Source organism: Podarcis bocagei, assembly GCF_964188305.1.
Source record: "Podarcis bocagei genome assembly, chromosome: 8".
Taxonomy (NCBI): Eukaryota; Metazoa; Chordata; class Lepidosauria; order Squamata; family Lacertidae; genus Podarcis; species Podarcis bocagei.
Genome location: NC_138133.1, coordinates 27281547 through 27294957, shown reverse-complemented (window position 1 = coordinate 27294957; position 13411 = coordinate 27281547). Strand labels below are relative to the sequence as shown.

General features: G+C 44.1%; 1 protein-coding gene across 3 annotated transcripts in view; it reads left to right on the top strand.

The window, feature by feature from the left end:
* Nucleotides 1–13411, top strand: part of RREB1 (ras responsive element binding protein 1) — a 129786-nt gene that overhangs the window by 88826 nt on the left and 27549 nt on the right. For all 3 annotated transcript variants that reach the window (XM_081206148.1, XM_081206150.1, XM_081206149.1), the window contains exons 8-9: nt 5535–5682; nt 7233–7372. In XM_081206148.1, the coding sequence (XP_081062274.1) occupies nt 5535–5682; nt 7233–7372 (288 nt within the window). The remainder of the gene's footprint in view (nt 1–5534; nt 5683–7232; nt 7373–13411) is intronic.

Here is a 13411-nt window from a genome sequence, read left to right as displayed (position 1 = left end):
CGACGACAACAACAACCTGTGCTCACTTTTAAAACTCTTCACACTAGTGAGATGGGTACTATAATGTGATTTCTTTCCTTGTGTGGATTGATCTTTGGTCACCTCTGCTTGCACCATAACAACGTAATCTGCAGAAGCTTTGTTTTCCAAACCATTCTATTCATACCTGTATTTTTGAATATCTGCATATGTTATGCTTTGAGTCTCCTAAAGTAATTTCAGAGGCAGCAGAAATAAATATGCTTTTGGTGTCCAAATTAGTGCATTTAAACCAAACAGAGCACATGAGCTGCCACAAAGCAAGTTTGTGCTGCTCTCAGGCACTTCGCATGAGAATCCTAAGAATGTCAGTTTACAACGATCAAGGTTGTGGAGATAAGCCTGGAGGCCTGGTAGTGATTCTTGATGAAAACTCAGCACACTAGTAAAAAAATGCCCACTCCCAAGACAGGACCAGTGTCAATCTGTTCCAAATTCCAAGATCCTTTCGTTGCCCGTAGTCTTGCAAAAAAAGGTCACTTTTTAAAAGTTCACTTTCGCTTGTGGCTCCTCCTCTTCTTCCATCACATTTGCAATGAACAATATATTCTTATCTATAAATTGTTAATCGGCCATTCCTTCATATCCATGACATGCACACAATTGCTCTCCATTTTTGTTAATTATGTGCAACGGAAATATGCAATGTGACTGTACCTCTAAACTTTGTTGTGTGGCATGTACATTTTTAAGAAGTTCTATATTGGGGGGGGGCATGTTTTGCTGCTTTCTGTGTAAAGTTAGCTGTTTTCAAACTTGGAGCTGCTTTGTCAGAAGGATAGCACCAAAAAGCAAAGGAGGCAAAAGAGAGAGGCAGCGTCTCAAAATCATGCTGGCAAATTGATCTGTAATAATAGCCCTAATATTTTTTTTAAAAAGTAAAATGCCCAACAAGCAACTTTTCCCTTTTCTTACGAGGAATCCTATTTGGAATAAGGGAATTTCCCTTTAAAAAAGGGACACATTGACAGCTATGCCAACAAGTTGCAGTTTATGGCTTGCTTTCTCGGAGGCAGAAGAAAAGTGTTCTTTTGTCAAGGCAACGCATCTGCAAAAAGTATTTGTCAGTAGCGTTTTGAGGTTTTGCCGTCCCTTTCCTGTTGCTTGGTGCCTCCTTCATGACTCCTTTCCCCCCAAGCACATTGCTCAAATAGCAAGGCTTGTTAATTTTCTTTCTGTGACTTACACGTCACCCCTTAATCTTTTCAAACCCAAGTTCATGCACTGGGTGTGGAGGTGTGTGAGAGAGTCCCCATCCATGAGTCTTCAGATGTTTTGGGAATTCTGCTCTCCGGCTTTGATCTTGCCCTGAGCCTAGGCGTGGGTTCTCCTAACAGAATTACTGTATAGTAGTTTGTATTATGTGCAGAATGTATCCCTAGAACCTAAGGTCTTGGAACAGATTGGATGCAGTCTAAGGACATGTTCACAGGATTATTTGCTTTGGGGGTCGGGTGCAATGCAGGCAATTAGTCTCGCCAGCACAGACCACCTGGCTGTTGCATTATTCCACTCAAATACAGAAGACCTGGTAGAGTCTGCATATCCTCACTTATTGCCACAAAGGGGAAAATCCTAGGAAGAAGTCACAATTTATTCCTAGGGTGCTTATAGTTGTGACCTACACAGCACCACAAGGGACACAGGTGGCGCTGTGAGTTAAACCACAGAGCCTAGGGCTTGCCGATCAGGTCGGTAGTTTGAATCCCTGCGATGGGGTGAGCTCCCGTTGCTCGGTCCCTGCTCCTGCCCACCTAGCAGTTCAAAAGCACAAAGTGCAAGTAGATAAATAGGTACCGCTCCGGCGGGAAGGTAAATGGTGTTTCCATGCACTGCTCTGGTTTGCCAGAAGCGGCTTAGTCATGCTAGCCACATGACCCAGAAGCTGCACGCCGGCTCCCTCGGCCAATAAAGCGAGATGAGAGCCGCAACCCCAGAGTCGGTCACGACTGGACCTAATGGTCAGGGGTCCCTTTACCTTTACTTACACAGCACCAAGAAAGGGCTAAAAGCAATGGGGCAACTTGTTGAACAGTGGCATGTATAATGGAAAAATAATAATTCTGTGTTCTTTTGGGAGTGTTTGCAGGTGTGCCCTGAATTGCTTTGCATCAGATAATTTAAACATGGGATTTCAGAGCGACCGTTAGAAAAGCCCTGCTGGCTCAGGCCCAAACACCCACGTAGTCAAACATTTCATTTTCACAGTGGCCAACTAGATGCCCATGGGGATCCTGCAACAACAATTTTCTCTGCACTTGTGATTCCCAGCAACTTGCATTCAGAGGCATGTTGACAGCGAAGACACACAACTCCATGGCAGACTGATGGAAATGTTTTCAGTTTAGTTCTCAGCAGTGTAGCTGCTGATCTTTCTCTCTCTGCAAGAGAAGTACAGCTTAATGCTGAGCTTCCTAAGTTATTCTTTGAGAACAGTTAACAAACATGCTTTGAATGGAATGGAGCAATAGCCAATCCTAGCCCATTTAGTATTGAGTATAAGAAAGAGAAAGCGAGATGTTTGCAAGCACACATACCTTAATTTTTTAAGTGTGCACTTAAGTGTTAGCATAGCCGCCATTTCTGTAAGTGGTGAGTTCTGTCCCCCTCTGCTGACTTTCTTTCCCTTTCCCATATGGTTTATCATCGAGTCTTTACGTTACAATTGTCCAGGAACATAGAATGCTCCCAATGTCATTTTATTCTGCCTTGCTTGTTGTTATGAGCATTGACAGCCAACTTCTTATGTTCAGATTACGCTCTTGATCATTCGAGTCTGCAGGCAAGTTGCGTGCAAAATGAGAAAATGGGAGGTGATGTGACAGGCAGTTCGCCGTCAAACTCCCATGCTGAATTTCATTTTCTTTGTCTTAACTCCCCTTTTAAACAACACACACACACACACACACACACACACACACACACACACACAACAGAATAAAATTGGTGACAGTTTCTTGGTCTTGTTTAAAAGAGAGCTGACAAGAAAGGTACATTCTGATATTTGCTCATTCTTGCATGCCAAAGCAGAACCAGTTGGGCAAGTTGGAGTGGGTGGGAGTTGAATCTAGCTGCTTGTTAAGGTGGAACCAGAGCAGCAGTTACCCAGAAGCGCATTTGAGAGAAACATAATCAAGTGATTTGTTTTCCTCATTCTCTTTGTAATTTCGTGTACTTCCTTGTGAAACTTAACTTAGCCCTATTGAGTGATTATTCAAAATGGAGCACATTGATGCTCATTCAAGCATTTATCTTGTGCACTTAGTAAAGCCTTCTGCCTGCGGTTTTATTTCATATGTACTAATTGTGAATTGATTCTCCAAATCTGGATCTTTACGTAGTAAAAAATGACAACAAAGGTGCAAGGTTAACTGGTTATCAGGCCCAAAGCCAGCAGGGGAACCAGACTCTGAGCTTTCCTTTCTTTAAAAGGAAGGCAAGTCTCTAACCCCCCTACAAAAAAAGTTAGGAAGCAAAATGTTAAGTATCCAAATGTTAAGTAACTTCATTAAGATGAGCTAACTTGACTGCTCCCACCACTCAGTCTTTTTAGACAATGAGTGACATCAGAGCTGTGATTGAATGTGAGTTGTTTGGACAAATGGGGTCTGTCCTGAAGATCAGTTGTTTTCCTTCCTCCTTATCTTTAGTTAAAAGTCCAATTAAAAGATGGAGCTTTCTGGAACTGTGTCTTCTTCTTCTGATGTTTGTGGACTCTTTAGTGCAACTGGATATCTATATTAATGTTTTCCCATTGTGTGATCATTCGTCCTCCTCTCACCCCGGGGGACCTTGGAGGGAGATGATTGTGCTGATGTCCTTTTAGATTTAGGGTGTGGTTAAAATGCCCTAAAGAGGCTGAAAAATTCCTCCTTGCTACAAGGAAGAATCATGAGAATGACTGCTATCTTTCTTTTTTTATATATCATGCCTGTGAGACAAATGGAGTGAAACTGGCTTAGGAGAAACTCACTAGCTGTAGCATATATATGTTATGAGATGATATATAAGGTATGATATACATCATAGGCAGGAAAAATATAGGCATTTGTACTTGACTGGAATTTCATCAGAAACCTGAAGAGCTTCCTCGTAGGAAATAAACAGAAACCATGATGCTGCCATGTTTCTTTAAAAAAAACCCAAAACTCACACATTAAGAGTCCTTGCTTTTCTGTACTTGCTTAATACAAATTTCCCATTCTCCATAGTATTGCACCTCTCATTATTTGGAGAATGCGTGTGTTTTGATTTCTGTGTCATTAATTCTCTGCTTCAAAAGCTGTAATGAATTGCCCTGTGGCTGATCATCTGGTGGGGTCTGGAGACTATTTTATCTGGCAACTGATGGTGAGAAAAGTAGTGTGTAACTCAAAAGTTCCCTGTTAATGGAGCATAGGATTGTATCCTAGTTGTGTTTTTAATTCTGTATTCTTAAAACTTCATATTGAATTTTGCAATACAGGGAAAACTGATTATTTTCACTCAAGTTTACTTCTGCAAATAGGAAATAACTACAATGATATTTTTTAAAAGATGCACTAGTAAGATATGTGTAGGGTGCCTTTTAGGGATTAAACTTCATGACCATGTCATTATTGTATATCATTTTTGAGATGAGCTAAAATGTGTGGCTGAGAGGGTTTTTTTGCATGCTCTCTGTCAAATATCTGTTGAAGGCAAGTCTGGGAAAAGTGAAAGGCATCTAATCTTGCTAATTAAGATTACACTGTAAAAGCACTGCAAAGGGCCAGCGTGGAAAGAACTGTTCTCATTGTATTTTGTGCCGCAAAATCTCTAGTATTGCTAACTCCATTAATCTCTGCCCTACCCTTATTTGAGAGGGGGGGGGGGAGCTGTTGAACTTGTAAAAAGAATAAACCAATTTACTGTACTGAATAGCAGGATCATTCTAGAAAATACAATTTCACCAGTTATTACACACAAAATTCCAATTTATCCTTCAGGTTATGATACTGGTCTGGGGCAGCCCATCCCATTTTGCTGCCCCCACTGAAGCCTTGCTTACTGGGGTTGCGTGGCAACAGCTTCTGATGAAATCTCGTTGAACTCTTGCGAGATCTTGCCAGAATCCACTACTGCTTCTCCAGTGGTGGGTGGGGCGTCAGCAGGGGTCCCGCCCCGTGAGATTCCACTGCCCAAGGGGACTTCCTAAGTCTACTTCCTGGTCTGACCATGATACTGGTAATATCATAATATAACATGGAAATTGAGGTGTCTTCTCTTGTTGCTGTAGATCATCAACAAGGGATGTTTCATTGTTGACAATTAAGCTTTAATATAAACAATCAGCTTACCTCCGACATAACCAGATACAATTGTAGATAACCAGGCACATTGTAGATAAGTCACATGAATTAATATAATTTAATTATCGTCATCATCGTCTTCCTTTTGGTTCAGAATCCATAGGGGAACAGCTGGCTCATTTTTTATATATATTCTCTTCTCTTCCCTTTCCCACCTGATTTTAGACATATGAAAATCCACGAGAAGGATCCAAATGGCACTACTACAAGTACAGCGCCTGCCTCCCCACTGAAACGCAGGCGGTTGTCCACAAAACGAAAACACAGCCTAGAAACCGAGGCAGACAAAGAGGAGCGAATTCCAGCCAAAAAGGTTTTTCTAGAATGTTTTCTGCAAAATTTCACCATACGTTGAAAGCGCACCCAACACACATTTGCAGCACGTGACTTCACCCAAGGAATCCTGAGAGATGTAATTTTCTCCTCAACTAGCTACAGTTCTCAGGATTCTTTGGGAGACATGTGCTTTAAATGTTTATGGGATGTGCTTTAAAAGTAGGGTGTGGCTCTGCCCAAAGTTACATTCTCCTCCCTCATCCTTTCCCTTTATATCTTTCCATTTATTCCAGGGATGGGGGAACCTGCAGCCTCCTAGATGTTTTTGGACTCCAATTCCCATCAGCCCCAGCCAGTGTGGCCAGTGGTCAAGGATGATGGGAGTTGTATTCGGACAAAAATATGGGGGACCCCCATCCTTGATTTATGCGTGGGGTGGGGGTTTTTTTTTTTTTTTGAAGAAGATGATCAGCTTAAAATTAGAGATTAAAAATTCTCCTCATCCCATGGCAATGGAAGAGAGGAGGTGGGGACATTATAACAGGCTTGTGGTTGCCAAAAAGTTTAAAAAATGTAGGGTTGTATGTGTGTGTGTTGTACACATTCATTTTTATGAAGTGACATGCGCTATGATGTCACCCATAAGGAAGTAGGATGCTTTTGATGGTGGTTTGAAAGTCATGCACGCCCTACTTCCCTATATGCATCAGACCTGCCCACTCAGTCCCTGAGCAGGGTCTTTCTTTTGCTGAGCAAGGAAGGTCTGGTGAGGGCTTTCATTTGCGTTTGCCTGAATGGGAGTTGACCCCTCCATGCAGCTGGGGGCATTGCTTTGTCAGGGACTACAACCGAGTGGAGAGTTTGATTCGTGTTCAAGCAAATGCAAGTCAGAGCCTGCCCCCTCCCTCCATGAACCTCCCCTATGGACCTCCCTTGCTCAGTGCAGGACGATCAGGGCCAACGCACCCAAGATTGGATGTTTCCCAAGGTTTTGCGGGCGGGACTTGGTTGCGTGCCTGTGTCCTGTCGTGGCTTTTAACCAGGGCACATTCAGGCAAGTTTATGAGCACAGCCTTCTGCGCTGCTTCAGCCTGGTGCCGTTTTAATGCAGTACAACGTTGGGCAAGTGTGAATGAACCTGACAGATGGCTTCTACTGTGCAGACAGACACAAAGGAAGTCCAAAGGTCCAAATGATCATCTCCATATCTGCAGTGGCTGACCTGAAAAGAGGATGTCACGAAAACAGCTTGAGCGAGGCAAACCTCATTGAATACAGCCTTTTTATGTCTGCTGTTCTTATAAGACTCTGTTGATTAAAAATATTATTGTTTTTCTCAGAATCCCTCAAATTTCATGGCTGGCAATGACCCCCTTCTCGTAAAGCTGTTTTCTTTGATGTAGAAACATAACAAGGCACCCTCCTCCCCTTATGTGTTCATATTCTGTGTGGTGGGGAGTATTTAGTCTTGGGCAAAACAATGGGAAGGTTCAAAGCAACGCAAAGAGGCTGGAATCACACTCCATGTGAATTTGTGCGCTCAGTCAGGTTTTTGTTTGAGAGAATTCTCCCTTCTCTACCAAACAGGCCGTGGAGGAACTGCAAAGTGGTGAAGCTGAGAAGAAGGCCGAGGATGAAGTTTATCGTTGTCCAGTGTGTTTCAAGGAATTTTCGTGCAAGTATGGGCTGGAAAGCCACATGGAGGCGCATCCAGACACCTCACTGAGGTAACAAAAGAGCACGGGAGATGTGGCTTGTTGTGGAAGATGGTTGTTTGATGCAAATGTATGTTCCAACACATTTTAAGCCCTCCTGAATTCAGTGGGACTGAGTAAATGAGGTTATTTGAATCATTTGAATCTGACTTGAGATTACGTTTTTGTTAAAACAATTTAAATGTTCTTCCAGTTGTTGTAAGTTTTTGACCAAGTGGCAAAAGCTTTGGGGGTTGGCATGGTGCTGATAGGATTTTTGTGTTGGCAAGTCGTGATGAACCATTGTAGGGGAAAGGCTATGGTTTCGTAGTTGAGCCATCTGCGTTGAATGCCAAAGGTCCCAAGTTCAGTTCCCGGCAGGGCTGAAGGACACCCTCATCATGTAACCACGGAGAGCTGCTGCTGCTGCTGCTCGTAGTCTGGGTAGACAGTACTGAGCTTAGACCGACGAAATGGCCTGATTCAGTACAAGACAACTTCCCACGTTCTATGTAATCTGCTTCTTGCAGATGAGATACCAGAGTCCAGATGAACTCCGTGTGTTAAAAGCACATGTGAAGAGACTGCATAGCTAATCTCCCCCATCAGTGTGCCTGATGGTTGCACATTTGGCAGCAGTGGGAAGAGGCCCTGCATGCATTTTAATGTATGAGCATATAATGCCTCCATGTGGTGAGTGTTGAAGGGGAATCCTTGGCAAACTGAACAAGGTTCACCTTTCTCATGGAGAAGCTCAGCATGCATTGATGGATGTCGTTGAGTTCCTAGGATACTCCTTTTATCAGGGAACTATTCATGTTGAACATGTTAAAATCCAGGATTTGGGAGCTAGAGCAAGTGCGCAGGACTTTTACTAGGAAAGGTAGCACATGTTGGGTTTTGCTTAAAACAAAAATCCAGTTTAATTTTATTAGTTTATTAACTGGGTGAGTGTTTCTTAGCCCCCTGGCATTTGTGCTGTGAGGTTCTTTCCCCAGTGCTGCTTAATATCTATGTGAAGCCATTGGGAACGGTCATTAGACATTTTGGAGTGAGGTGTCACCTGTATGCCAATGACACGCAGCTCTATTTCTCTGTAACGTCAGAAGAGGCTGTGAAAGCTTTGGACCTGTGTCTGGATCAGGGACGCGGACTTATAAAAAATATTTGGGGGGGGGGAGCTCATGAATAATAAATAAGCTCATGAATATGCAAATAAAGTGGCTCCGGCCCTAAATAGGGCAAGCCACGCCCCCCCAGCCAGCCGATTGGCTGGCTGGGAGGTGTGGCCAGTCGGGATTCCCCTGTTCTCGCGGGGGCTGAAACCGCCAGGAGGAAGGAAATCCCCCCCGGCAGTGCCTTGGCAGTGGCGGTGGTGCTGCGAAGCAGCGAGGCAGGAGCCCCCGCCCCCGGCGCTCTGCTGGAAGGGCGCCCGAGATTATTGGGGGGGCTGAGCCCCCCAAAAAAATTTTTTGAGGGGGCTCGAGCCCCCTCAAGCCCCATGGAGTCGGCGCCTATGGTCTGGATTCAATGTTAGTGGATTGGATGAGGGCCAATAAACTGTGTTTGAATCCTGGGAAGACGCAGGCTCTTTGGTCGGGTGGCTCCCTTGTTCAGGAAACTGGCAAGTTACCTGTTCTGGCAGCATTACCCTCTGAAGGAGCAAGTGCATAGCTTGGGGTTTTTCCTGGGTGCATCCTTGTGACTAGAGGCTCTCGTGTCATCTGTGGCCAGGAGTGCTTTTTACCAGTTGGTTCGCCAACTGCGGCTATTCCTCAACAGGGATAGTTTGACCGCTGTAATCCACACACTGGTAACCTCGAGGCTACATTACTGTAGTGCTCTCTGTGTGGGGCTGCCCTTGGGTCTGGTTTGGAAGCTCCATCTGTTGCAGAACGCTGTGGCCAGATTGCTGATGAGAGGTTCTTCTCGAGAAAGTGTAACACCATGGTTAAAACAACTGCACTGGTTGCCCACCTACTGCGAAGCCAGGTTCAAGGTTCTTGCATTGACTTGCAACTCCCTGAACAACTTAGGTTCAGGCTATCTCAGGGACCACCTGAACCATTTCATCCCAGCTTGATCACTGAGATCATCTTCAGGAACATCTCTGATTGTTCCCCAAGTTGGCGAGGCTCATTTGATGACAATGACAAACCGAGCCTTTCATGTCATTGGCCCGGTCCAGTGGAATACCCTGCCACTAGAGATTATGGGGGTGCCTTCTGTGTCAGCTATTAAACTTTTCTATTCTGCCAGGTCTATGCAGGCCATTAAGGGTGCATCCACCACAATGGTCTACTGAAGCTTTTAATTCTTTTGCTTTTAACTTGTTTTCAACTTGTTATAAATTTAATACTTGGTTTTATATTGTTGTGAACTGCTGTGATATATTTTAAAGATAAAGCGGTATATAAACAAACAGGATTTTTTACACTGCCTCAGTAAACAGTACAATTTAAGAACCTTTTTTAAAAACAAAACAAACAAGAAAAAGCTTCATCACCATAGAATGCTCCTTGCTTCTCATTAACTTTTTTTCTGTGTAAGATTTGGGTGACCTGGCTTGGATTGGTACAATGAGTGGGCATGAACTAGTGACAGGCCTGCCCCCCCCGCCCCGTTCTGGTATTACCAAATGAGCAACATTCATCCCAGGGCAAAATAAAAACAAGAACAAAAAATGCCTGGTATTACCTTGGATTTTGGTATCGCCTTGGTGAGTGAGCCCTATTATCTTCTGAAATACAAAAGTCTGGAGGACTAAGCCCCTCCTTTGTTTACCCACCGAAGGAAAAACACATCCTTAATCCATTTATTAGGTAAGAGAGACTCTTCCCCGCCTCCCCCCCCCCCTTTTAGGGCAGTCTCTTTTGATGATGTAAAGCCTTTACATTATGCATCTTTGCCAGATAATTATGGTAAGGACAAGTCTCCTGGGGGAGTGGGAATAATGGGACCTTTTGTTATGTTAGACAACTGGCTGGAGCAGCGAGGCCTCTTGCCATGGAATTAACTCTTCCCATTGAGCCTCTCCTCCTAGTGAACTGTCCTGAAGTTACACCCTAATTAGCTGCATTAGCTAGACAGAGCAAGGCCATCTCAGGGGTGTCTCCTGTGAGGGACCATTATTATCTCTGGCTGGTGTTGGAGGCACAACACTATCCTTTTCATCCTCGCTCCCCTCCTGCTAGGGCTATTTAAAGGCAACAGTTTTCTCTGCAGCCTGCCCCACCAGAGAGGCTCCAGCTATTTCGGTGCGTTTACATAGGAATGACCGATATAATTAGCAGAGCAGGGAAATGCCACACAGCCAATAGGGCAAACAAGAAGCCGCCTCGGCCTTCTTCTCTCGGAGCCTTTTTCCTTGTGTGCCGCTTTCTATTCCTGCCAAGGCTATAAATCTTCTCTTAAATTGCTCATCGGCTTCAGAGACTCAAAACACTTGTTTTCTGAAAGCTGCAGGGCTGATACACTTTAAAGTTGTGTTGCCTTCTTATCCTGCCTTTTTCTCCAAAGGTTCTCTGCTCTGCATCACTGCCCCACTACTCAATTTACCACAGTTCTCTCGCATGGTTTCAGCTAAGGCTGGTTTTCAACATCGTGATATAACCCCAGCTAAACAGCGCTATATACCAATAGATCAAAATGTCTGAAATAAGGATGGAACTATGTACAGTGGTACCTCGGTTTAAGAACAGTCCGGTTTAAGAATGATTTGGTTTTAAAATCTCCACAAAACCAGACATAGTGTCTTGGTTTGAGAACTTTACCCCGGTGTAAGAACGGAATCCAAATGGCGGAAGGGCCCCGGCGGGAGGCCTCATTAGAGAAAGTGCGCCTCAGTTTAAGAAAGGTTTTGGTTTAAGAACGGACTTCCGGAATGGCTTAAGTTCGTAAACCGAGGTACTACTGTAGAGACAAACAGGATAACGTCTTGGCAACTGCTACTACTTAGAGTTCTAAAGCCTGTACGTTTTTACTTACCTTTAACATGTCACAACAGAGCAACGGGTGGCAGGAATCACGAGAGAGGCGATGACTGGCTTCGTGATTTCCCCCCACATCATGATTTTTTACATAGCACACATACACAGCGTGATTTGCGATATATTGCCATGTCGGATACAGTGGTACCTCGGGTTACATACGCTTCAGGTTACAGACTCCGCTAACTCTGCTTCAGGTTAAGAACAGTTTCAGGTTAAGAACGGACCTCCAGAACGAATTAAGTACTTAACCCGAGGTATCACTGTATTGGGAAACAGTTACCGCAGTGTGGACTTCACACCGATAATGGGTGATGTATTGATACCTTGCCCAGCCCTAGTTTAGGCTGAGAACCAGGTTTGATCCCTAGCGTCTCTAGTTAGGGCCGGGAAGGACGTCTGCAGAGGTGCTCAGCCAAGGAGGTCTGAACTGCTTGCTTGCAGGGGGCTTGTCCCCTTCACCACACCATCTGTTTTGATCTGCCTCCACCCCCACCCTTTCTCTGGCCTTTCTCTGATTTCCTACCTCCTGTATGAAATTAGGCTGAGGATTGTCAGTCCCGTCTGAAACACTCGTTCCATTAGCGCAAGAACTTCCCCTCTCCTCCTATGTTCCGTCTCCAATTTTGCTCCTAGTGTTGTGGGAACCCCAGAACAGATTTAAGGGGGTGCATGGGAGGAGGCTATTGGAGGGGAAGTTGCGTTTTCCAAGCAGAAATCTTTGTGCTGATGTAATGTAATATTGGATACAGGCCTAAATGTTTAGTAATGGTGCTAGTACTTTTTATTTTTTCAGGCAAAAGGGTGGTAATAGCTATAAGTTGTTGGTCCAGCCACACACACACACGGGCAGGGGAAGCTTTTTAACTTTGGCTTCTTCTTTGGACATCACAGCGGCTCTTGAGAGTTGCCACTGTGCCTTTGCTCTGCTCACCGGCAACTGCGGAGCAGCTGTTTGATGATGCTGTTTCTCCTCCTCAGAGCCCATGTGTGGAGAGACAGAGGAGGGTTTTGTCCCGAAAGGAGAGCAATGTGGCAAGCTGGCTGGTGTTAACAGGGACGTTAACCAGTGCACATTTTGACAAGGGTGAACAATGAAATCCTTTCAACAAGGAATAAGTCTCTTGCTTCAAAGTGCTAACTGGTGTTCCTTCTTTTCAAAGCTGCTATATAACTATGTTAAAGAACAGCATTCCTCTCTATGCTTCCCTCCTGGAAGCGAGTTTGATTCAATTTTGTTTTCCAAACAAAGTAGCATTTTTGTAGATTTAAGAAAATGATTTCTGTTAACGACCAGTGTGTGCTATTTCAGTGTAAATGATTAAGCCTCGCATTGGGTCAGTGCAGCTTGGGTTAATTTTTTGTTTTATTACAGTGGCTAACATCTACATGATTTTTTTTTAAAGCTAGTATAGGCCTAGGTGCTAACATTGGGCACATTACAAAGTTTGGTGTTTCTGGATTTCTGTTGGCTTTTACATGAGTGAAGTTAACTATGTGCTTAAACGCCCATTGAAAATAAGCAGAACCTAAAAGGGTTGATGTAAAATGGAACAGAGTTTGTCTTTGAAAATACATTCACATATGGATAATCAAAGTGCCTTTGAGCATGTACAGAACGCCTTTCTTTCACTGCTAAGAACCTGCAAGCAAGGAATGCACAGTAACACAAAAAAGGGATATGAATGCCACCCACCCACGTTTTTCTAACATGAGCTCAAAGTGGTATATATGGTTCTGATTGCTCACAGCAACCCTGTGTGGTAGGTCACTCAGAGTGTTGTGTGGCCAAGTGGGACTGCCTTGCAAGCATAGCATATTCTGCTGTCATTTGTCGCTCTGCTTAACTCCTTCTGTCTCCTTCAGTCTCTGTGTTACGTAACTCAGCCCTTCCTTATTTGACTTGACATTCTGTGTGGGGTATTCTTATTATACTGCAAGCTTCTCCCTCCCTCTTCTTTTTTTGACATCATCACGCACAAAGTATTTCCATATGTTTCTAAAGCTTTTTCAGTTTGAGGTGTCCAGCTCCTTGCGTTTAAATAATGCTCACTCGGAAGCCATTAAACAGAAGAAGAAAAGT